The following is a 25,363-nucleotide window of genomic DNA, read 5'->3' on the forward strand; positions in this document are numbered from 1 at the left end:
GACCTTGAACTTGGCAAACTTTAAAGCTTAGTATCTTGGATAAAGATTCATAATTTACTATACATGTAACATGCATAATACACGTAATAAAATGTGCACAGTCACTGTACAAGGGTTTTGTGTTAGACTTCGTATTATTTCCTAAGATTTAACTTAATCTTGAATTTTATATTGCACGAATGAAGCAGGAAGAGTTCTTTAACAATGTATGCCTGATATATTGAGTCTGAGACGTTTTGTAGCTGGCAGGGAGGGGCAAAGACAACTGTAACATAACAGAAAGCAGACCGCACGACTAGCATTTGACAAAAAAGAAAAAAAAAACCTTTGTGTAGCACGATTTCCTGATGACAAGTCTTTCCCCTCTGCGGCGTTCTGCAGAATTGGCCTTCCCAGCAAATGACGCACACAGTATCCTGACGCCAACGAAGGCCAGCCGGCTTTCCCGTAAAGAGAGAGCATGATGGAAGCGGTACGTCTCAGCCTCCAACAGCCAAAGTTATTCTGTTGATCAAATTGCTTCCACATTTAGTTTCACCAGTCAGCCCTGGGGGAAGCTGCTGAATACAAACATGTTTACCACAATCCGCGCATCAGTCACGTCGACCACCTTTTTCTCTGTAGCGTTCTTCATAGGAAATGACATTGATTATATACAAGGAAGCAGGCAATCTTAGGCGATTCGGATTTCTTGCGTATTTGAAAAATTCATCCATAAATATTTAATGGCTTAAGTTCTTGTTTCCTGCATTATTGTTATTTCGTGTGTTCATGTTTTAAAATGTTCACGTAAGATGCCCTTGGATTTCCATCAGACTTTCAAACTAGTTTTACTTTAACATGCATTCTTGTAGAAGTAAACTAGCTATATTGGTCTGCTGAGCTGGTCAGCCAGCTCAGTTATCACGTAATTCTAAGAGAGCCAGTGAACGCATGTAATGGTAAACGATAAACACTATGAAATGGCAAAACCCAAGGAGAATATAACACCTCTACTTAACGATACCTAACGTGAAATCGACAGAATATAATACAATTGGAGTATCTGTTCCTAATTGAAATACAATATATTGTAATACACCACAGCAGTCATGTCACATCTCCGCTGCTACACAGAAGATGTTTGTATGATTTGTTTAAACATCCAAAGCGGATAATTAAAGGGTTAGACATTTTAGAAACATTTTCAGAAAGTTTCCTACTCTACAATAGCTTTCCGGCCTGGGATCCGATTGTCTCAAATGCAAATGTTACCGCTATCGATCACTATCCATTGACAGATACTTAAACAGTGAAGTTTCAACAAACATATCCGCAATCGCCAGTTAGACCTATTAAATGACCCCGCAAATTACGTATGAAATCATATAATTATTGTGTGACTCAGGTCTATATCATAATGTTCTTCCATGGACACCTGTTGCTATTACAATTCTAATTGCACTTTTACTATTATAATTAAATTTATTTTTTTTATCAATAAGGATCTATTCTTTTGAAGTACATGTGTTGTTGAGAAAGCTGCTGAAGTCATGTTTCATGTAAACAGTACAGCTGTACAAATATTAAACAACGGCCTGTTCATTCCTCAGGGGGGAAAATCAGACAAGTTTCAGCAAACTTTAAGCTTACTGGAATTATTATAGATTTTGCTAATTAAATGCATTATAATCTTTGTTATTTAGACCCTTCAAAACGTGACTAAATTGTACCTGTTTTATTTTTATTTGCAATACTCCGCTGTAAAGCACGAAGGAATTTAACTTATAAAAAAGATTTATATTAGAAACAAAAATGTGGTGTGGACTCTAGCGCCCCCTTTTGTTCAGCTGCTATTTTCCATTTCCGAAATCCCGAGTTGAAAACAGTGAACACAATTCCAAAAACTAAGCACTGTTTTCAAAACGTTTGTAATAATAATAATGCAAACTTGAAAAATTAGTAACGGTATTTTTGAAAACTTCTAATAGGCCTACAGGCTATACAACCCTTACCACAGGTACAAAACTTAACCAAATTCAAAGTTATGGTACAAAATTACAGCAAAAATCTGTCATATGTTTACATTGGTTTTTTTTTAAAAATATGATTGTAAACCGACCCGGTCAATCCCATAGGGGACACAGGCGGGCGCCTAGGGCGCTAACTTGGCAGGAAAGTTAACTTTGCCCCGGACGTCACAAATGGCTGGGATGTTTCGGGTGTGGGGTCCCAGTTGGGACACACGCCCCGCTACTCACCGGTAACTGACTGTATCGAGTATAAAGGGATTCCACTGTGTGGTTGAGAAAAAAATGTATATTTAAAGCAATTGCATGGCTTTCATTGTGTTGTTTGCCCGTTTACATTCGAGAACAACGCAATTTGTTTGCACGTTGTTCCGTTTGCTTTCACGATAAATCACGAAGGTGCCAATAAAACCGACTTTCCTCCAGTTAATGTATATGCTGTGAGTCTGTGATGTTACGGGTATTACATATCTCTGGGCTAAACAAAACGACAGTGCACAGTCTAAGTTGTGTGAATATGGTCCAAAACGGCACAAACATCGGGGACGGCGGTGACATCTGCGCTCTGTAAATGCTGGAAATGACAACGCAACCGGCCCAAGTAAAAACAACGAAGTGTGTTTGAAGGAAGAGAATGTATACAGTTACGGCTTAAAGAAATAGGTCGTTTATAGTGGCTTACAATTTCAACAAAAATTCCTCACCAATTAAATTAAAATGACCATTAAGGCATTACAGAAATGCAATAAATACCAAAAAGTTAACATTATAATCGGTAGCTGGTTGAGATGAGTGTTAAAGCTGTCGTACAATTTATTAAATGACAATTGCAATAATAATAATAATAATAAAAAACAAATAAATACATTTCGGATTATAATTGCCTAGTTAATACTATGTTGCACCACCCTTTGTGGTATTTAAATTCCTGCAGGCTATGGTTATATTCACAGTGCCTATAACTCCGAATTCGTAATTCTGCATATTGCCAAAATTAAATATTTGCCGTCTTCTTGTTACCAGCTTCCGCAGCAATCAGCATTGCACCTTTTCATTGCTTATTCCCACTCCACACCTTATGCGACTGTTTATTGCTTTACTACTACAGACTGACCACCCAGTCTGAAGCCATTTAAGTTCTTTAAGTCATTTAAGATCTTTTTACACGGCTGCTATTGACTATATATCAGCATTAATTCGGCTCACGAATCCGCGGCTGGCCGGCGTGCGAATATGAATGCGAATCAGTGACGGGTAACGGTGCTAAAGCGATTTTATTCCGTATTGGGGCTTTTTACCACCGCCCAGTGTTTTGTGTATCTTTGATAGACACGCACGTTTTAGCCCTTATACCAGCCGCGGCGTGTGATCGCGATGAAGACGTCACCACTCCTCCGGCCGAGCGAGCAAAGTGCGCAGCTACCCTCCGAGCTGCACGGCCACGATCTCGGCGTGCTGGCGGCCAGCACCGCGCTCCCGGCCGTCCCCAGCTTCGGCGGCCCGAATGCTTCCTCCGAGCCCGTAGCCGAGTGATCGATCCCGCTTCTCAGTGCCGCTGAAGCGCATTTTTTCCCGACGCGTCTCCGCGGCAGCAGTAGCTGCTGGTTAAGGAGGCAGGACTCGGCTGTTTTCCATGTATTTGCAACTGCGACACGATGTGTCAAATTTCGACTCGCATGGGGATCCTGCATCACCTTTGATTTTATAAGAGAAAAAGGACCCGAAGTGCTATTTTAAACCGTAGGATCGTGTGTCTGATTTGCTTAGAATCGGTGCTTTACGTTTTCTCTAGCCTTCTTCAAATAGTCCAAGTGACGGTAAGTCTCCCGATACATTGCATAAGCCGTCCGTATTTGCCTAAATCTGCCCTTTACGAGTCGCCGTCATTTTTCGCATGTTTAACCTTGAGGAGTATGTGTGCTTATTTGGAATAGGACAATGTGTTATATGGGCTAAGTCATCTGTAAAAGTGTGCTACGCACTTCTGTGTAATGATTTCCTATAGCTGAGCGAAGAGACACGCCCACTTCCACTGCACAACGTTGTGAACAAAACGTGTTTTTCCAACTTGGTTACCCCGATCTGCCATTTGAACGGGCATTGTAATGCACTGGGGAAATTGGTGGTTTTTCACCACCAAATTATTTATTTTTTTACATCGCTCGATTGCCTTCTGGGTGGAATGTCTCCCGATCGCATGCGTGTGACATGTTCTCGGCTGACCAGGATGTTGCTGTACTGTTGTTTTTCTTTTTCTTTTTTTTTTTAAAGGACCCATTAAAATGCAGGGACACGATGCCGCTTTTCAAGCAGCAGGGGGCGGTCAGTCGCAAAAGCGTTGAATAAGTGACGTAGAAAAAATGACGTTATGTGACTGCATGTGGCATCTGTAGGAACAGCATTAATTCGGAAAAGAAATCAGCTTTAATGTAAATAATGCCGCTGGGTTTACGGAAAAGTTTGTCAGCTCTGCACAGTAGCGTTATTTATAAGTCTTCAAAGTCAGGTTCCCTTTTCAGAAACGTGTTGGTGAATCCCTGCATTCATCCTTGGTGTAAAAGATGCATCCACGGATTAAACCACAGCTAGTTTTCACTGTGGTGTGGTACAGGGCCATGGAGGAGACCCCGGCGGCCCAGCCCAGTAGGCCGGTCCGAAGCCTGATGGAATGGAGGAAAAGGGTTAAGTCAGAATACATGCGTCTCCAGCAGTTGAAGCGTTTCCGCAAAGCGGAGGAAGTCAAGGTAAGGGTCTGATGGGATGCTAGTCCCTTATGCATTTGTGAAATAAAACATTGTCCTTAAATATTGCTTGGGAAAAAACATGCACAGCTATGGCACATATTTAAGAAATAGTTAAAGGACAGACAGATTGATTGATTGATTATTCCCAGGAGGGAAATTTGGGCATTATAGCAGTAAATAGAAAGACAAAGACACAAAAATTACTCAGTCATATACTTAAATTACAAAATAAAAATTAGAAATTAAAAGTAAAAAATTAGAAATGAAGTGTACAATAAATAAATAGCGGGGGCTAGCGGGGAGCTGGTCTACTCTAATACCTACATCTCTCCTCCAAGTCGCTCTTTATGTCCAACCGAAAGAAGATCAATGGAAGGACAGACCTTCTGAACAAGGAGTGGTCCACGCTCCGGGTGCAGTCTATCCCGTTCTCTTCCCCCTCCGTCGGATCCCTTCACAGCAAGAAGGTAGAGCCCAAGCGACCTGGTTCCCTTAGTGGCTCATCCTGTATTTGCTGCTGGTTTCCTCCCAAGCACAGAAACGGCATGAGCGTGATGTACTTCCTGGAGTGATGTGTCGGCTGAATACTTCCTGGAGTGATGTGTCGGCTGAATACTTCCTGGAGTGATGTGTCGGCTGAATATTTCCTGGAGTGATGTGTCGGCTGAATGTTTCCTGGAGTGATGTGTCGGCTGAATGTTTCCTGGAGTGATGTGTCGGCTGAATATTTCCTGGAGTGATGTGTCAGCTGCCCTTCTAGAAAATACAGTGTAATAGCTTTGTTGTTAGGAATGATGCAGTCTGACGTCCATCTTCTAAGATGTGATGGTAATGTGTTAAGTGATAGCCCCCCCCCATTTCTCTCACCTGCATTAGCAGAATTATTTTCCAGCCTGTGTTTTGCCTGTTGTTTTTGTTTTTCCGCCTTCATAGAAAGTGCTTGTCAATCCTACCCCCCCCCCCCCCCCCCCCCCTTCCATCCCGTACTGTAGTGCGTGGTGGAGTTTGGTTTCCCTACCTTCCAGAACCAGACCACCGTGATGAAGACCCTCAGCACTGTGGCTGGTATCCCCTTCATGTACTCCTGGTCCCCTCTGCAGCAGAATTTCATGGTGCGTTACATCAGCGGTGTGAGATAATATCACTACATTTGAGTATTGCGATATATCGTTTTGTGATACTGCATCGACTCTCGATGCAAGCAATGTATCGATTTTTAATTAATTGTTTACGTGCAAAGATTTGTAACAGTGGTTCATTTTGTGTTGCATTTTGACCCCCAACCACTAGGTGGCAGTGTTATAACCAACAGCCCTTTGACTTTTCCACTCCATCGTAACAATGTTACTAGTAAGAGCGCACTGTTAACATTAGCATTATCAAGATTAGCTTTACTAACTTAGAATCGTAACCCCTGTGTCATGATATGCATTGTATTGTCAGATTCTTGCCAATACGCAGCCCTACACAGCAGCGGTCAACAAAACAATTAGCTCATTATGCTGTTTCATTAGCATTATCCTCATAGAGAACAACTTTATTAGAGAATGAGCTTGTGGACATTGGTCAAATGTTGGTCAAATTCTATAGTTAATACAGGTCGATCAGCACAATAATAACATCTTAATAAATCTTGAGGTTCCATTTGAAGGTAGGGACCCTGGATTAAATTTCTGTGAAGAGTTTGCCCTTGTTTCATACAAGTAGTAAAACTGTCACCATTGTTTCTCTCACAGGTGGAGGATGAGACATTCTTGCACAATATTCCCTACATGGGGGATGAGGTTCTGGAGCAGGATGAGGCCTTTCTGGAGGAACTCATCGACAACTATGATGGCGTGCACGGGGACCGAGGTGGGAGTGAAGAGGATTTAGCATCCGTTGTTTAGCATCCAGGGTAGTCCCAGTCGTTTGAGGGCAGACATGTTGGCTCAGAATATTGTTCTTTATGATTTTGGGTAGCAGCCAGAATGAGCTCACCATCTGTAGGAATATTGCCTGCTTTGTGTGGAAATAGTTGCCGAGGGTGTCAGAATTTCCCCTGGTAAGGTATTGAGAGGCTTTAGCAGCAGTTTTAGTGTATTGGGAGGACGGATGGATGTTGTGCAGGTCTGCCAAGAGCTGGTCCTGGCTTTCTTTACCAGCGGTATGTTGAGTGTCGCGGTCAGTCAGCTCGCTGTGGTGTTTGCATTATGTCCCAGAGGGTGGCTTCATCAACGACGAAGTCTTCAAGGAGCTAGTGGAGGCTCTGAGCCAATACTCGGACCGGGAGGAGGACGAGGAGGAGGGACAGGAAAGCACTGAGCCGAAGGTGGAGGAAGCCAAGGTGGTGAGGAGGAGTGTCGGCAACGGGGTGGAGGACACCAAGGCAGAACCACTGGGCCCTGTCAGGAAGAAGAAGCGAGGCCTGGCAGATGGTAGGAGATCCCAGAGCTAGCAGAACCAGAAGCTGAACCTTAGGTCTTCTATGGTAGAGTCTTGTTCTTAGTGTGAAAGCATTAAATATGATGAGCACAGACTCATCCCTGACCCAGCAGAACTGATTTCACAAAAAGGAAAAGTCCTTGAAGTTGTTTGGTTATTTATTGTTTAGAGTTCAAAGTATAGGTGGACTTAGAGGTCACTCCCACTGTTCCCTTGACCCGAAGTATACAGTGACGCAGATTAATTCCAGTGGAACTTCCTGCCAGTGCCAGATGGGGCCGCATGTGCCACGTTGCAGTGCGATTTGAGTGCCTTGGTTTCCCTCCCACCGCACTGCCCAGTCCCGGTCCGGTCCAGCCTGGAAACTTGTTTGCTCATGACACAACACACCCGCTCATATTTCTGGCAGTAGTGGCCTCTGCAAGCCCGAGGCAGCCAGGGATTTGTGGGAAGAGCTGTGGGATGACGCTTTAGAGTCCTCGCGGCGTGCCGGACAGTGCCAAGATCAGCAGAAATGTCATAGTTCCCTTTCACGGTGCATGCACGCTTGTAAGGTTACGGGAATTTAATAGATTTGACTCTGGGTCTTTGTCCTTTGTCTGGCCCTAACGTTTGCTGTTCAGTGGCCCATCTGGCAGGCTATCTCTGTGATAGCGGTGCGATCTCCCTGCCCAGACTAGCGCAGGCAGGCTGATCGGTAGAAAGAATGCAGATGTATTAGAGCTCTGACACCATGCCAACATCCATAACGCTTACTTGGACGTCTCGGGACCCAGAAGGTTAGGCGAGGTGAACACCTGAGCCTCTTGGCCATTCTGGTTCAACCCATGTTGGGTGTGGTATTTTTTTGGGAGACGTGACCCATACGGTTCTGCGTAGGATGGGAAAACACAGAGAAGGGTTGTGTTGTCTCTTGTACAGCAAGCGCCATATGTTTTTCGTACCTATCAGGTTCACTCTGAATAGAAGCATAACTTTTCCCTCCTTTTTAAGAAACTGGTTTCTGTGTTTTCGTATCCATTCCTTGAAGTCTCATAGTTTCTCTTTTTTTCTGGCTTTGCAGCAAAAGATCCGTCCTCCAGTAAGAAACTACCTCACGATAAGATATTCATGGCTATTGCTTCTATGTTCCCATACAAGGGCACCACCGAGGAGCTTAAAGAAAAGTAAGTGTGAGCACAGCGTGAGACAGTAAGTGTGAGCACAGCGTGAGACAGTAAGTGTGAGCACAGCGTGAGACAGTAAGTGTGAGCACAGCGTGAGACAGTAAGTGAGAGCCAGTTGTGGTCATATTGTGGGGCTTTTAAAATGGATTTTTTAAATTATTTTTTTATGGATTGAAGCATTCTGATTGGAGGCTATATAATGCCTCCAATCAGATGATTAGTGAGGGTATCTATAGTCCATTATAGACTAGAGCTCTAAGTAAAGTGTTCCAATGATCTCATCTCAATAAACGCCTATGAAAGCTCCGTACAGTACTGAAGTGAACAGCATTTTTGCATCACACTTCTTCTAGAGGCGTGTTTTGCATTGAGGTAGCCTGCATGTTGTTCATATGGTTATGTCGGATTATTTCCACACATATGGTTCATATGGTTATGTCGGATTATTTCCACACATCCATACACTTTCAGCTGCTTATCGAGTATAGAGCCTGTATTTGAGGGCCTAGAACAGGGTTATTCAACTCACGGTCCTCGAGGTCCGAGCACTGCTGGTCTTCCAGCCTTCCTTTACCTGTCAGTCAGGTGTGAAGCCTCTGACCAATCAGAATCAGTAATTATTAAACTAACTACCTGGGAGAACTGAAAACACGGCCTAGGATTTGGAATCGAGGTCCAGAGTTGAAGAACCCTGGCCTAGAATCTATATGGAACACGGCAGGGGGTGTACCCTGGATGGGATGCCAGTCAACATAAACACACTTTCGTACACTATGGGCAATTTTGAGACAACGGTGCACTTATTTACATCTTTGGGCTGTGGGAGTTAACAGGAGTAGCTGACGGAAATCGACACCACACAGGGAGGACAAACAAACTCCACACAAAAAGTAGCTGTAGGACACCAAGCTGATGGTGTGAGCTAACAGCCTGGCCTCCCCATTGAGATCCAGTCCAGGTGAACTGCTCACTTTTGAGATTGTTGCTCAGGAATTGGATGCTCTGAGCACGTTTATACATGTGTATGTGCCTTTTGATTTATTGGCTTCCATCCCAGATGCACCCTTATGCCAAATGACTTTAGATCACTGCGACCTTTGCTGTCTAAGCTGTTAATAAAAGCCGATGGATCGTTGGAGCTCATTGGTCGAAAAAAATATCCTCCCCATGGTTATTAGCTCTAATCCATGGATGACGGGATGCTTTTTCATTGATATGTCGCTGTTCAAAACCCCACCCATCTGCAGATACAAGGACCTCCTGGAACCCCCCAGTCCAGTTAAGCTACCTCCTCTGTGCACCCCCAATATGGACGGACCCTTCGCCAAGTCAGTGCAGCGGGAGCAGTCCCTCCACTCCTTCCACACCCTGTTCTGCAGGCGCTGCTTCAAATACGACTGCTTCCTCCACCGTAATCCTCCCCCGTCCGTTTCCGAGACACTTTGTCTGTCCGCTGGTCTTTCCCGTTTCCTCAGAGCAAACTATTGTCCCTTTGCTGTCATTGTTCAATGGCATGGCATCTACCTAAGCAAGACACTGTCCCATGTTCTCGCAGGCCGCACTAACCACTCCGTCCTTCTGTCCAGCTTTCCATGCAACCCCGAACATGTACCGGAGGAAGAGCAAGGAGATGCACATTGAGACGGAGCCCTGTGGCGCGCACTGCTTTTTACTGCAGGTGAGAGCTGGAGAACATAGCTGGTGTTCTATCTGTGGCTGCCAGCATGTTCCAAATTGTGTCAGTCTTTTGTTGAGTGTGGAGACAATGTAGGAGGATTGATAGTAGTGATATCCAAATGAAACGTAATGAACCATTTGCTATATTTTTTTGACCCACTAGATGGCGCTCTTGGCTTACTTTGGGGTAGGCTTTGAGCTCTTTTCTTGAACAGAGAACACCATCTAGTGGAGTCAGAAAAAAACAGCAAGTTGTTCATGAACCTTCATTTGGCCAGCGCTAATTAATTGGACTGAATTGTATGGGGAGGAGCTCAGGGTATCACAGGAAACCCTCCTCATGGCTAATCCGCGTGCTTGTGGAGTGGAGGTTGGGTTCATCACTCGCAAATTCCCCAGCTTCTCCCTTCTTGTCCCATCCAAAGAAAGGGGCAAGAGAGTTTGTAGATCAGAACATGCTAAAGTCCCAGCGATCACGGCGTCGACGCAAACAGACCCGGCCAGCCAGCTCCAGCTGTCCTGGCCCATCTGTTTCTGCCGGGGAAGGGAAGGAGACCGAAAGTGACCATGAGACCACCAGCTCTTCAGGTAGGTCCTCCATTCTGCTGGCTCCACCTTGATAAGGAAGATCCAGAAAGCCATTGACATTGTCGTGGCAAATGGCATATATAAGAACCTTAATCCATGTCAAGTAACTGAAGAGCAAATTTGTTGTTGTTTCTGAGATGAGACCGCCAGTGTCCTAAAGTCTGCCTTCCTCGTCCTATGTTACAGTACTGGGAACCAAAACTTCACTCAGTCCTCACGTAGTTCAACAAAGAACTTTCTTAAGATTTCTAGAACTCACTGAATACACAGCGATTTTCTCAAAACCTGTCTTGTGGACTGAGTGAGTTTTGGCGATTCGCTCTTCAATTTAGACCTCGCAAGTTGTTGTTTCAGTCTGTGATTATTCAGAGGGACACTCATGCTGGCTGTGGCTGTTTATCGCAGAGGAGAACTCGCGGTGCCAAACGCCCTCCAGGATGCAGCTGGCTGGGGATGTGGGGGAGGAGCATGGGGAGGAGCCGAAGGAGGAGTCAAGGGAGGAGCCAGTGGGGGAGGCAGATCTGGGGTCAGGCTGGAGTGGAGCAGAGGAATCACTCTTCCGGGTGCTGCATGGGACTTACTTCAACAACTTCTGCTCAATCGCACGTCTCATCGGCACAAAGACCTGCAAACAGGTAGGTTCCCACGGAGAGTGCCCTTGCACGGATTCTACACCAGTGGGTGTGAGCGTCAGAAAAAAAAGATTTTTAAGAGGGCAGATTGCTTCTTTTTCACATATTTGGTTTACTTTTATTAATCGTTTTATTTATCCAGCAAATTAAACTGCATGCTGTTTATGAAAGAATGTGTGTGTGTGTGTGTGTGTATAGGTATATAAATTTATTTATTAAATATAAAATACACCTGTATGTTCATGTGGTTTCACATTCATATACATTTAATTCATTCATTAGTCTGTTTATGCTTCACTGCTGACCATCCAGTACAAGGTCACATTTACCATTCAGTTCCACCAATGCAAAGCAGGTAGCTCATACGTATAATTCAGCACCTAAGAATCCCCTCCACCTACAATTTTCTGTAACCACTTATCCTATTCATGATCACTGTGGGTCCAGAGTCTATCCCAGAGGCTACGGGTGCAAAGCAGGGGAACAACCCAGGGAGGGACGCCGACCCATCACAGGGCACACTCACTCACCATTCACTCACCATCACTCACTCACACACCATTAACTCACTCACTCACACACCATTCACTCACTCACCATTCACTCACCATCACTCACTCACACACCATTAACTCACTCACTCACTCACACACCATTCACTCACCATCACTCACTCACACACCATTCACTCACCATCACTCACTCACACACCATTCACTCACCATCACTCACTCACACACCATTCACTCACTCACTCACTCACACACCATTCACTCACCATCACTCACTCACACACCATTAACTCACTCACTCACACACCATCCACTCACTCACTCACTCACCATTCACTCACTCACACACTCACTCACTCACTCACACACCACTCACTCACTCACTCACTCACACACCATTAACTCACTCACTCACACACCATTCACTCACACACCATCCACTCACTCACTCACTCACCATTCACTCACTCACTCACACACTCACTCACTCACTCACTCACACACCATTCACTCACTCACTCACTCACTCACTCACTCACACACCATTCACTCACTCACTCACTCACTCACTCACACACCATTCACTCACTCACTCACTCACTCACTCACACACCATCCACTCACTCACTCACACACCATTCACTCACTCACACACTCACTCACTCACTCACTCACACACCATTCACTCACTCACTCACTCACACACCATCCACTCACTCACACACCATTCACTCACTCACTCACACACTCACTCACTCACACACTCACACACCATCCACTCACTCACTCATTCACACACCATTCACTCACACACTCACTCACTCACACACTCACTCACTCACTCACTCACTCACACACCATTCACTCACTCACTCACACACTCACTCACTCACTCACACACCATTCACTCACTCACTCACACACCATTCACTCACACATCATTCACTCACTCACACACCATTCACTCACTCACACACCATTCACTCACACATCATTCACTCACTCACACACCATTCACTCACTCACTCACACAGGCACCCTAAGCTTTCTAACTGGTGAGTATTTAGATGTCAAAGCAGCAGCCTGCCTGTGTGCCAGAGGAACTTCAAGGACGCAGGCAGGGCTGGAAATTAAGCTTCACTCACCTGAGGCAAGTAATTTAGAATGAGGCCAAGTATAGTAAAGTGATCAGTAGCCAGCATGTCCAACTGCATTTTTTTACCGAAATAGCCCAGTTGGCTAATAGCGAAAATGTTTACGTTCCACCGTAGACGATTCCAGACCCTTTTCAGGGGAACTGCAGCCACTCTCAGTCCCTCTGAATTTTTGTAAATCTATTTGAAATCTGCCCCTTATTACATATACATTTCATCAAGATTTTATAGTGATTGAAAGTGGCGACCCTACTGGGGACTGAGCCGCCCTTAGGGTCACATCCTAGATTCGCTGCTGAGTGCCATCAAACCCTGCCCACTGCCACTGGATCCAGGAAGATTAGTTAATATTTAATGAATCTTTATTAATGTCAGCTGTACATCAGTGAGATCCTGGTCGTGCCCTTGTAGCCTCAGAAGCCTTTGAGTTCTCCTGTTCAGCACCTGAAGGTGGAATATTGAGAACCTCATGAATGACGAGCCTCTGGGGAGGAACGAAGATGAAGTGATGGAGAATCACTCTTTTCTTATTTTGCATAATTCAACTCTGTGGTTTTTCTGACGGGGGCCGCTGTAAATGGTATTTGTCTTGTACGACACGCACCCCCGGCAAAAAAAAAAAATGGTGCAATCCAGATCTATTCTCAGCATGCATGGAACATAACGCTCTGCTCTACTGGCGCTAGGCTGACACCGCGTGGCGATTCCTGCCTTTCCTGTTCCCACGCTGCTCTTGTGAATGTCGGCTGAGTTGCGGGGGGGGGGGGGGGATGCTGCTCACATTCGGGGCTGGCGAGCGCCGAGTGGCTGCACAGCTGCGTCGTCAGGCTCCATGCGCCGCGTGACGCCTACGCTGCGTGTCAGAGTGCACGGTTTCTGCAGCTGAGGTGTTTTAATGACAAGGTCACTAGAGTTCTCTGTGTCAAGATAAATTTACCGCACGCTCCTTACATTCATTAAATGTTAATGTTTTGTCTAATGGATACATTTTATTAACCCCTGGGGGGAAATTAAAAATTAATAATGGTAGTTAGAGTAGAATTAAAGTAATAGTAGAATTAATCATTTAATAGTAAAAAATGATTCAGTACTACAGTTTAACTGAATATTGAATAGATGTTCAGGCATTAATTTTAACGTTTTATCTGAAATTTACTCATCACTTTATCTTAGGAGATGGGTTGGCACCCCGTCCTGGGCTGTTCCCTGCCTTGCGGCCATAGCTCCTGGGATAGGCACTGGACCCCCCCGAGACCCTGAATAGGATAAGCGGTTACAGAAAATGGATGGATGGATGGATGGACATTACCTTTGGATGAACCCTTTGGATTAACCCTTGTGACAGGCTGTGATGTGATGTGATGTGATGTGATAGAATAGAATAGAATAGAATAGAATAGGGGCGGCATGGTGGTGCAGTGGTTAGCACTGTTGCCTCACACCTCTGGGACCAGGGTTCGAGTCTCCGCTTGGGTCACATGTTCTCCCCGTGTCGTCGTGGGGTTTCCTCTGGTTTCCCCCCACAGTCCAAAAACATGCTGAGGCTAATTGGTGTTACTAAATTGCCCTTAGGTGTGCATGTGTGAGTGAAGGGTGTGTGAGTGTGCCCTGCGATGGACTGGTCCCCTGTCCAGGGTTGTTCCCTGCCTTGTGCCCATTGCTTCCGGGATAGGCTCCAGATCCCCCGCGACCCAGTAGGATAAGTGGGTTGGATGATGGATAGAATAGAATAGTTCTCCAACGCACTTCATCCTTCACATGAGAACGGCCCCAGAGGCTCTAGCTTGCGGCCACTTTGTTGAATTGCCACCAATATTTCTCTTTTTTCCCCTTTTTAAATGACAATAGGAGACGTGACCTGTGGCAGACAAACACAAAGACATTTGCAAGTGATGCGCAGAAGAAAAAATCCAGACGACAAAAACAACAAAAACAGTCTTTCTGAGCAAAGCTCCTCTGCTCTTGTTCCCCAGGTCTACGACTTTGCCGTGAAGGAGGTGCTGATCCATCGCCTACCTGTAGAAGACGGCAGAATCTCCCCCCAGAAAAAGAAACGGAAGCACAGGCAGGTCTTCCGGCAGCCGCCGACTAACTGCGGTGTTGGTGGCTTCCCGGCAAACGTGATCCAGCTGGCCTGGCATTTTGAGAATATTGAAATATAGAATGATTCTGTATATATGGATGGCATAACTAAAAGGACAATCTATACCATTGTAGAATTCAATTAATATTGTGAAAACAAAAGAAAAATAATCAGTATTACCAAGCATTTCCTGGAACTTTTGATTGTGAATTTGAATTCTTTCCGTTTGTATACCGTCTATACACTGTGTATCAGTTCTTATTGTGTCTTATTGTTTGTTGTGTATCTATGAATCCAATGTACATCATATTTTATGTTACAGTTTCATTTAGTGTTTCCTCAGCTAAAAAAAATCTCCACTTTTTTAGGTTGTGGGCAAAGATTCAGCTCAAAAAAGGTCTGTTCAAGTTTCTTTTTTCCTTTTTATATATTTTTTCTTTTAACTGCATGCAGTGTGTTTGACATAAACTGCATTTGTATGATGCACAATTTTTTTGCGGCATATGTTGCAGTAGATTCAGTTTCCCGTGTTTTTGTCTTCTTTCTGGCATCCCCTCATCCCCGTGACTGTCAGACAACTCCTCCAATCAGGTGTACAACTACCAGCCATGTGACCATCCTGAGCACCCATGTGACAGCTCCTGCCCATGTGTGATGACTCAGAACTTCTGTGAGAAGTTCTGCCAGTGTGACCATGCATGTAAGTCGCTCCCCTGGGATAACGGGAACTTTGGCCGTCTTTCCTGGCACATCTACTGCCACTCAAGAAGGTGGGACGATTTTTAGGCTTTATTTTAATTTGCCGGTGACTAATTAAGAGGGCAGCAAATCTCTGTTCTTTTATGCAGGGTCCCCTGTTTTGCCAGTAAATGGCTTAATGCCTGGTACAGTATAAACAGGCATTAACGCTCCTGCTAATCTCAGTTTTAAGTGCATGACTTCCACCGAAGTATTCCTCAGCTATCAAGCTGCTTCATGAAGAATTTCTGTTTTTGCATCTTTTTGGAATATTGTCAGACATTTTTGTTGTAGATGTGTTGGGAACCTGAACCTGTCGGTTTGCTTGGTTATCCTGCGAACCAAAGAAATGTGCCGTCATCAGGTATTAGAATATGATAAACATAATAAAGAGATAGTTAAGGCTGTTTTGAAATCTTCGGGGAATTATTATTATTATGAATAATTATGGCAATTCCCTGTCCTAAATTTTATACCATCACTTATTATCAAGTCTTAGGCAAGATGTAGATCCGTGAATGCAGAATAAATTCCTAAAGCAGACCTCAGCAGGGACTGAGAGTGGCTGCTCTACTGAAAACCAAAAACAGAATTGCAGGATAAGACCATGCTATCAGCGGTCAGTTGTAGAGCTGACAGTAGAGTGATTATCTGGAGATGTCTTGTTGCCTCGGGGCCTGGATGACTTGTCATTGAAGGAGCTATGAAATCCACACTGTCTAAGGAAATTCTTTTTATAGCACAGCAGGCCGTCTGTCCGTGAGCTGGAGCTGAAGTACAGCTGGCTCGTGCAACAAGACGAGAATCCCAAAAATACAACCCATTCACCATCAGAATGTCTGAGAATGTCCTGACCTATACCCATCCGAAATGTTATGGCAGGACTTAAAAAGAGGCATTCGTGTTCAAAAGCCCACAAGTGTTTCTGGTCCGCAGCAGTTTAGTGTGTGGAATTGTGCCAGAATCTCCAGGGATGGGAGACCTTACAGTCCATATTTATGTGTGTAATATGTAATGGTTTGTTCTGTTGTCTGACCCCACTAATAATAGCAATTTGAAAATAATTAGGGGTCAATAAGGCAAACAATTGGTAGATGATTTTTGGGACGATTCTCGAGGAGTTTGAAGAATGAGCCCTGAGGACCATGGAATCTGTATAACGGTGTAGACATATACAGCTATTGCCAGTGTCCTTGGACGCTGATAAATGTTGATGCATCTGTAAGAAATTGATTCTACCTGTTAGCTTAACTGAGGCGTGGAGAGGTTTTGTGGAGGAAGAGGAGGACTGCGAAGGGGGGCCCTTTTGCTCTGCCTGTTGGTTTAGTCTCCTCTTTCAAGTCACTGAGTCTCCAGACTTTTTCCTCTGTTTTGTGTTCTTTAATATTCTGCCTTCCAGCAGTCTTAACAGTAGGGTTGGGGCCATTCCGGAATGCATTCATCAATTCCAATCCAAATCAGGAAATGGAACTGGAGTTGGAACTTAAATCTCCCTGAAATTCAAATTCAACTCCAATTCTGTTCCCCGTAGTTTTTTTTTTCCAATCCCAGCTCCAGTTCCATTTCCTGATCTGGACTGGAATTGATCAATGCATCCCGGAATGGCCCCGACCCTGCTTAACAGTGAGGTATAAGCATCCTCTCATGATGATTTTCTTGTACCAGGTCCAAACTGATGTTATGTACCTGTCTTTGAAAAATGCGGTCCAGGCCAATGCGCACGACTTGACCTGGCTCATAGAAGTTTGATTTCAGGCAACAGCTTTGTACTTTTAGCATGTTAAAGAATCCTGAACGGTTCTGGTCCGATGTTCCCGTATGTATTCTGCTCTCCTGAAAGTAGATTATAGCTGCTACGTTTCTGGGCTCCATTCCAGGTCAAAACCGTTTTCCAGGCTGCCGATGCAAGACCCAATGCAACACCAAGCAGTGCCCCTGTTACCTGGCAGTGCGGGAATGCGACCCGGACCTGTGCATGACCTGCGGGGCCTCGGAACACTGGGACAGCAAGACCGTGTCCTGCAAGAACTGCAGCATCCAGAGGGGCTTGAAGAAGGTGGGATCAGGTGAAGGAGATAAAAGGAGCTACTGATTGTCCTTTTCACTAATCACAGATCAGTTTACGCCTGTTTCTTTTCTGGATAAAGAGAGAAGATGTGTGAGTGTGGTAAATGTTCCTGTTAGGGAATGAGAAAAGTGCTTCAGATTGAGTGTTCTTTGTGACGTTGCGTAAACAAGCTGATATATCCATAATCCCTTTGACCATTGCCAGCATCTTCTGTTGGCCCCTTCGGACGTGGCAGGATGGGGAACCTTCATCAAGGAGGCTGTGGAAAAGAACGAGTTCATCTCTGAGTACTGTGGAGAGGCAAGTCCCATTGAACAGCTTTGGATCTTTGGACTACATGAACTTGTTAAATGTGGAGTGGAATAGAAGAGCCAGTCTGTGTGTCTCCTGTGTCTCTGCAGCTTATTTCCCAGGACGAGGCGGACCGACGAGGCAGGATCTACGACAAATACATGTCCAGCTTCCTCTTCAACCTGAACAATGGTACCAGATACTACACTATACTAACTGTACTATATTAACTCAAACTAAACTCAAACTAAACCTTCAGAATAAGCCCTTTGTTGAAAGGAAAAAGGGAATTAAAATTGTATTATTTTTGTCAACTGTCAACATCTGTTTATGCTAAATAGAAAGGCTTTATGTAGCCTGTTAAAGATTAATTACATTGTTACTATTATTTAATGGTTAATGATGCCATTTGAAGCTAGATCATCTTTTCCACATCTGAGTAGACTGTAGTAGAGCACCTGCTGCTTATGATGAACACTGATCCATGGTAACCCTGATAGAACATAAACTGGTCTTCTCTGCAGACTTTGTCGTTGACGCCACGCGGAAGGGTAACAAAATCCGCTTCGCGAATCACTCCGTGAACCCCAACTGCTACGCCAAAGGTAAGGTCCTCTGGGGGTGAAGGAGCTAATCTTGAAGCTGCGTGAATCAGCCTGGGTCCCTTCACTAATGCGCATGTTCCGCTGCAGTGGTGATGGTGAACGGGGACCATAGGATAGGCATCTTCGCCAAAAGGGCCATTCAGCAAGGCGAAGAGCTCTTCTTTGATTACAGGTAGGATCTGTTTTCTGTTTGTCTTCAGAGTCCCAGCGCAGTAATCAATAGGGGTCACCAGTCTGGTAGTTTAATCTAGTTTAATTCTGTTTTGCTCTTTCCAACATGGTGGGCCCAGAGAGCTCAAAATGCTGGCCTGGTGTTCTCCAGGACCAGAGCTGGAGACCTCACAGTTACGTCATTGCTGCACCCCTTAACACCCCTTTTGGAAAGTGAAAGTGAAACTAAAACCATTAGTTGTCACGTGTTCATTGATGGGTTGTGGTCTATAAAGCATGTTCCAGCCCTATAAATACAATTGTGAAGATGCAGACTGCTTCACTGGTCTATGTTTAGGGACTAGTGTTGGCAGGTGACTGATTCGTGTTCTTTGTATTTTCACTGCTTAGGTATAGTCAGGCAGACGCGCTGAAGTATGTTGGCATTGAGAGGGAGGTTGATGTCATTTGACTGCCCTGCGCTGCTCCGCTTTGTCCCCTTTGTGACTGAAATGCCAGTACTCTCTCCCATGATGTCATGCACGCCGTGGTTTGTCAAGGACGACGGACACCCAGAAAACTGCGACATATTACACGCACCCACCTGGAGGTCATTACGACATTTAGTGCGTCATGGAAATCTTATCCAGCGAGGAAGCAGTCATTCATATTGTTATATGTGTGTGTGTGTGTGTGTGTGTGTGTATACACACATAACACAATATTAATTAATAATACATATTATTAGTAAGTAATATGTAGTATACGATTCATACAACAGCAGTCATTACCCTTCATTATTGCATTTTTTAAAGCTTTTTCAAGGCAGGGAGATCAGAACAGATATTCAAATGTTTGTGAATCAGGTCAGAACTGTTCTGTTTTGTTTTGACCCTTGGGATGGCATATGGCATGAACGAACATAAGCAATGTAATGTATATGTACGTCGCTGGCATCTTCCAAGCTAGCGTCACCTTCAATAACTACTACAGCTACTTTTCTTTTCCGGAATTGGTCTTTTGTTGTCTCATTTGGGCACACTTGTAAAACAACAAATTCTGTAACATGTCCCTTCTACTCCTTTAATGGGACTTAAACCAGCAACCATCAGGTTTGCATGTACGTGTGACTTTTTCATTATTATGAATATTGATTAGCCAATCAAAGGATATTTCCTTTGAGGAGAATGTTAAGCAGAAGCATAAAACATAAACATTTCATAAGTAACCAGACGCTAAACATGTACAGAGAAAACTTGAGCAACAACTACCATTTAAAGGGCTGCAGACCATTCTGCATCACACAGGGTTACACGGGTTTGTGTTTCATTTCTCTGCTGTTTGTAAAAAAAAACGTTTACCAAGCGGCCATATTGGCTGTACAACATCCCAGTAGCATGTAATATCTATATATCTATGTATATGTAAAATAGGGTTAGTGATTGGGGTGATTGACAGGATAAAGATGTTACATTTCAGCAGAGGAATCTAAGCATTTATATGATTTTAGAAAAAGTTCAGTTATATACAAGAGACTAAAACATTTATGCATTTATTATCGGAATAATTTATTGTCATTTTCTAGCAGTGAAACCCCACAGATTCCTTATGGGTAATAAATGTTCTCCTTTTAAAACGGTCTTCCTCAATTAAGAGAAACCTTTTGTATTAAAAAGATAAAGAGGACACACAGCGTCCACAGAGAGGTTTACTGTCCAAGGAAAGAAATCTCAAAGCGAAATCTCACGTGTTCCTTACCGTGTACCTGTGTGTTCTGGAGAAGTGCCTCCAGTCGTCCAGCGTACTGAACTCACGCCTGATACCCAGAATCTATTCGTGTTCTTGCTTTATTCACTATTAATGTCAAACTCTGCATCACACAAATGACCTTTAAGTCGAAATGTATGTATTCATTTAAGCAAGTTGAGGATATTTTAATAGTTCACTATCCAAAGTGTTGCTCTGCATTCAGTTTTTGTAAAACTTTGGTGTTTGTTACATTTTAATAGAAATTGTTTGGATATGAATCTATTTTTTCTGATTGATGTATTTTGTCAGTTTCCCTCACCAAGATATGACATTCCATATCATCATTTAAATGATAAAGGTATACATTTTTAAAAACTTTGTTAAACGTATAAATGTTACAATTTTATACCACAGTATAAACCTTTTAGAGAAATGTTATTCACCGTTATTGAGGGGAATCGTGATTTTTACTTGTATACTAAATACAGATTCAGAATGGGACTGTTTTTTAGATGTTTTTTGTTGTCAAACGGAGGGTGTTAGCAGAGGAAACACATTAACAGAGAATTGATTTATTGGATGGGGGAAGACATTCATCTTCATGCTGGTCTGATTGATATTTTAGCCTTCATGCTACATGTAGAGTTTTTGACTGTGGTCAGGTGGTCTGGTCACTTCTGTTTTTCTTCTGCCGTTTTTCTAGGTCAAGTTTCCCGTTACCCAAAAATTTAGCCGATAATTTTCCAGCAGGTGCCCTTATAGAAAAAGTAACATTGCATAAATTATTTATAATGCTTTAAAATCCATTAAAATTACTTTTAAACTATCTCATGAGTGCGCATGTCCTTATTAAAACTTTTTAGTTGTTTACAGTTGCCTGTAAAGGAATAGTTTGGAAAGAATGATATGAAAATTGATTGATTGATTGATTTTTATTGATTAGCATTCAAATTTACAAAAAATAAAGAAAAATCCAAAAGAAAAGCCTTTGCAATCAAGCCAAAAACACTTGGATTTAAGCCCATTCAGGTTATGAATATGTTTGCATCAATTTAGTTATAATTAATCATTCAAATTCTACCTGTTGTATACAACACAGTGTCTGTTGGTGTTTTGCCGTAGATGATGCAGTATATTTAAAAAGAAACAGACATCATTGTTACATTTATAACACCAGTTTATTAAACCCAAAGCATCACTCCACACCTTTGAGATGCACTGGGCTTTCATCTCCGTACACAGAAACAAACAATCCCTTTAATATTTACTAGTGATCCCTTTAATATGTACTAGTGATCCCTTAGATATTTACTAGTGATCTGGAGCAACTCCAACCCACCTCTTGCTCTTGGGGGAAACAGGAAGGCAGGCTTTTTTTTTGTATCCGTGCAAATGCACTTATTAAGTCCAAATATGGGTTCTTTTCGGTGAAGGCAGTGTACAGACGGCGACAGACACCATCACACGCGCACAGGGGAGTGATGCGATTATTCAGCAGCCCCCGCAGCCTGTCCCGTGTTTGTTGTACTGTATGCATCAGCATTGTGTTAATTGACCATTAGCTGCGAGCGACAGCGTACATAAGATGTACTGATAGGATTTCAGTACATCTCCATGGCTAGTAGCCTTTCTCCCCTTCTCTGATAGTCGCAATCATTTCAACGTGATGCAGCATGTGGTTTTTCATTTAGCCTTTAGCCTTACATCTTGCCAAGTTCTCCAAACCAGAAAATGTTTCTAAATTCTGCCAGTAAGTAACAGTCATTTTACCTAGGTAAAATGAGACATTGTTAAGAATGAGAATAAAATTGACAACAACCTGGATTTCGGTTTTTCCATGCACATCCTCAAAAATATATCCCTTAAAGTTATCTTCAAAATATATATCCTTTTACGTAATACAAAAATAACTTTCGTTTTGAATCCAACAGTGATTTGTTTTTACTGCTCTGATGGTGGGAATAAGCAAACAGCCTTTATACATTGACAGTGTATAAGGGACGTGGGGTTTGTGCTGATGACATGATTATGCTTAAAATTTGAATGCTGTAGGAGTCAAGCACCGTAACATAAAAGCACATTGTTCAATGCAGACAATGTGTCAACATTTTCCACATCAACATATAATAAAGAAATATCAAAAGAGACGAGAATGGGTTGATCCTAAATAATGAGAAGTAATAAGCAGTAACCCATTAGTTATCCTTAAGTGACTGTGACAAAATAAATAAATAATATTATTATTGTTGCAGGCTTGACTATTGAACACAATTTTAAAGCAATTTATTCATAGCTACCTGAACACCAAAAGTAATGTTTGAAACTGTGGTTCCCCAAGAAGAGTTGCTATTACAGGTTTATCCAAAACTGTTTTTAAATATTCATACAGTTAAATATTATCCTCTCTTAGGGTGAGAGCCAGCAATCGTAGCTACAAGACCACATCCTTTATCACAGCAGGACCTGCAAGCTATAGTGACCATCACAAATAATTATGAAAATGGTTTGTTTGAATTTACAGAGAAAAATAACACGCATCAGCTAAGATGGAATTCAAAAGAAATCTACTGCAAATAAAGACCCTGAATGATAACAAATAACTGTGAATAAATGCCAATAATTCTTTTATATATATGAAGCTGCATGTCACAGATGTGTGACCAGCCGTTTCCGGCTTACACAGCATTCCCACAGTCAATGCACAATCTAATCACATATTTCTATGTAGGATTAACAGTCATTTTCAAAATTCGGATGCATAAAATGGGTAAAATGCACAACCATTTCTAACAATGTGGAATGTTTTTTTGTAATTATTAAATAAGTCAGGAAACAACCGTAACTGTCACATAAATGATTCATGTTGTTTATATGAGAGCAGGTGTGACAATCTGGTGTTTTGCAGTCTTCTCTTCGCTTTCACACATGACTCCAGTCTGAATGCTGATATCTTACAGCAAACTCTGATTATTTACTTCTTTCAGTTCTCAATTGTTCTCAGTTATTTTTTCTGACAACCCTTACAAATACCTAATTAGCATGTAAGTGCCATCCAATTATAGATTTTGAGTCTTGGCGACCCCAAGATACGGTTCTCTGACTGCCAGCTGGGCTCACAATTAATTAGAGCTTAAAATGCTGCTAATTACCAGTGTTATTTTTCATATATTTTGCTCATTTTGCATAACACTTCTAACATTCTTGGGGCTTGCTGTGAAAAATAATTCTGCAAATGTGCTTAGCGGAAAGCCAGTGCTTCTGGTTTCCAAGGGAATGGCGTGTTGACATCGTCTAAACCTCAGCACTGTCTCTGCTGTCAGACGGCAGCCATTGTTATATCCCCTTTGCTACTGCAAACAATGAACCACTGAATGCATCTACATCTGTATGCTGGGTGGTTTTCAAAATCACGCAACGCAGAACAAGGAATCCTTAAAGATCATAATCAATGTCTGTCCAATCCAGATACCACTGGGTTGCTGCGAACTATCAGGGCATGTCTCCTATGCATTGCTCACTGCCGTTCAGTTTTACTTAAACAAACATGTTCTGAGGGCAGAAGGAAAAATGATTGGTTCAAAGAGATAACCAATCAGACTGTAGAGGAGGTGGGTCCTAGCAACTAATGGAAGTGCCAACAACCAATCAAAGGTCCTGCCTCCTTTAGTTGCTTGGAACAACCTCCTCTACAATCTGATTGGTTACTTCTCTGAACCAGTCTGTTTCCTTCTGTCCTCAGAACATTATTGTGTAAGTAAAATTCTCATGAGCCTCACCGCCACATTCTCCAGTACACATTTCCTACTGCTAATTCCTACGTATGTTCTCAAAAACTCTCACTGGTACCTCAAATGCTCCGCTGTAATGTTGCTGGTGACTCCGCCATTGTGCCGTTTGTGCAACATGAGCAGATACCGGCTGCATGTTGATCAGCTGATGCATGATTTTACAGTAATAAAATAAAACTAATTAAAATAAAAATAAGCCCAAAATCGTTTGGTTTCTCCCTGTGGAGTAAAACAGCAATTGCATGAAAAGTATGACAAAACTCTACTCCACGTGCTCTATTGAACTGAAGATATATCACTGAGTTTGATTCATGGTGTCCCTGGTGAATATTTGTATTTCTTTTAATAAACACTGAGCTGCAAATTTCTATGAGTGGGACTTTATTCTCTACGTCAGTGTTTCCCAATCCGATCCTCAGGGTCCGTGTTTTCTCTCCCTCCGAGCTCCCTGCCAAACAGTCCACATTTTTGCATCCTACCAGGAGCTGGACGGACCGAGATGGACCATCTGTGGGTCCCTAAGGACCGGACTGACTCTATATAAAATAGTGATGGAACCAACCCTGGGGCACAAGAGCGACAGGTAATTTACCATTTGCCACCTATTTTGGAACACAATAAAACACCCATGACACATCCAGGCTGCCTAACCAAATTATTAAATTCTCCAGTGGGTGGCAAAGTAATTTTTTTAACTTATAAGAACAAATAAACCCCTCAATACTGCAAAGGTGGTAAAAATTGAACTTTTTGCATGTCACACATCCTATTGCTCAGATCACAGATCCTATTGCTCAGATCACAGTCTTTTAAGATGAGTGTGAACCTACTGTGGTTTGCTTTTCACAAGGATCTGATCAGACCTCTCCCAGCGGTGAGATATACCCTGTGACATTGATTTTCGTATAGTTAGCATATAAAGCTCGTTGACTACGTATCTCAGCAGAAAACAAGGATCATGCTGCCTGTTGACTAACGCCAACTG

General features: G+C 43.0%; 1 protein-coding gene across 5 annotated transcripts; it reads left to right on the forward strand.

The window, feature by feature from the left end:
* Window positions 1-352: 352 nt before the first annotated feature.
* Window positions 353-24,915, forward strand: LOC111855907 (histone-lysine N-methyltransferase EZH1-like). Of its 5 annotated transcripts, none has more exons than XM_072705053.1 (21): window positions 353-472; window positions 4,621-4,753; window positions 5,092-5,220; window positions 5,746-5,865; window positions 6,490-6,607; window positions 6,955-7,170; window positions 8,241-8,343; window positions 9,591-9,754; window positions 9,930-10,021; window positions 10,446-10,608; window positions 11,014-11,243; window positions 14,880-14,971; window positions 15,358-15,386; window positions 15,564-15,689; window positions 17,605-17,783; window positions 18,000-18,095; window positions 18,197-18,278; window positions 18,611-18,691; window positions 18,779-18,863; window positions 18,982-19,035; window positions 19,253-21,416. In XM_072705053.1, the coding sequence occupies exons 2-21, from the start codon at window positions 4,625-4,627 to the stop codon at window positions 19,311-19,313; spliced, it is 2,349 nt and encodes a 782-aa protein (XP_072561154.1). In that variant the 5' UTR covers window positions 353-472; window positions 4,621-4,624; the 3' UTR covers window positions 19,314-21,416. The 5 variants fall into 5 exon arrangements, 4 of the variants coding, with proteins under 4 accessions (XP_072561154.1, XP_072561153.1, XP_072561155.1 ...); XM_072705052.1 differs by lacking the exon at window positions 353-472 and adding an exon at window positions 3,300-3,826; XM_072705054.1 differs by lacking the exons at window positions 353-472; window positions 18,982-19,035; window positions 19,253-21,416 and adding exons at window positions 3,301-3,826; window positions 24,861-24,915.
* The last annotated feature ends 448 nt before the right edge of the window (window positions 24,916-25,363 follow it).

The sequence above is a fragment of the Paramormyrops kingsleyae genome, chromosome 22 (genome assembly GCF_048594095.1).
Source record: "Paramormyrops kingsleyae isolate MSU_618 chromosome 22, PKINGS_0.4, whole genome shotgun sequence".
Classification (NCBI taxonomy): domain Eukaryota; kingdom Metazoa; phylum Chordata; class Actinopteri; order Osteoglossiformes; family Mormyridae; genus Paramormyrops; species Paramormyrops kingsleyae.

Bases quoted from the DNA above. Each gene is read 5' to 3' on its own strand.
- LOC111855907 (XM_072705053.1), top strand. From the start codon at position 4,625: ATGGAGGAGACCCCGGCGGCCCAGCCCAGTAGGCCGGTCCGAAGCCTG. The intron at 18,096-18,196 runs GCAAGTCCCATT...GTGTCTCTGCAG, and splicing joins TCTCTGAGTACTGTGGAGAG to CTTATTTCCCAGGACGAGGC. The intron at 19,036-19,252 runs GTTACGTCATTG...TTCACTGCTTAG, and splicing joins CCAGAGCTGGAGACCTCACA to GTATAGTCAGGCAGACGCGC.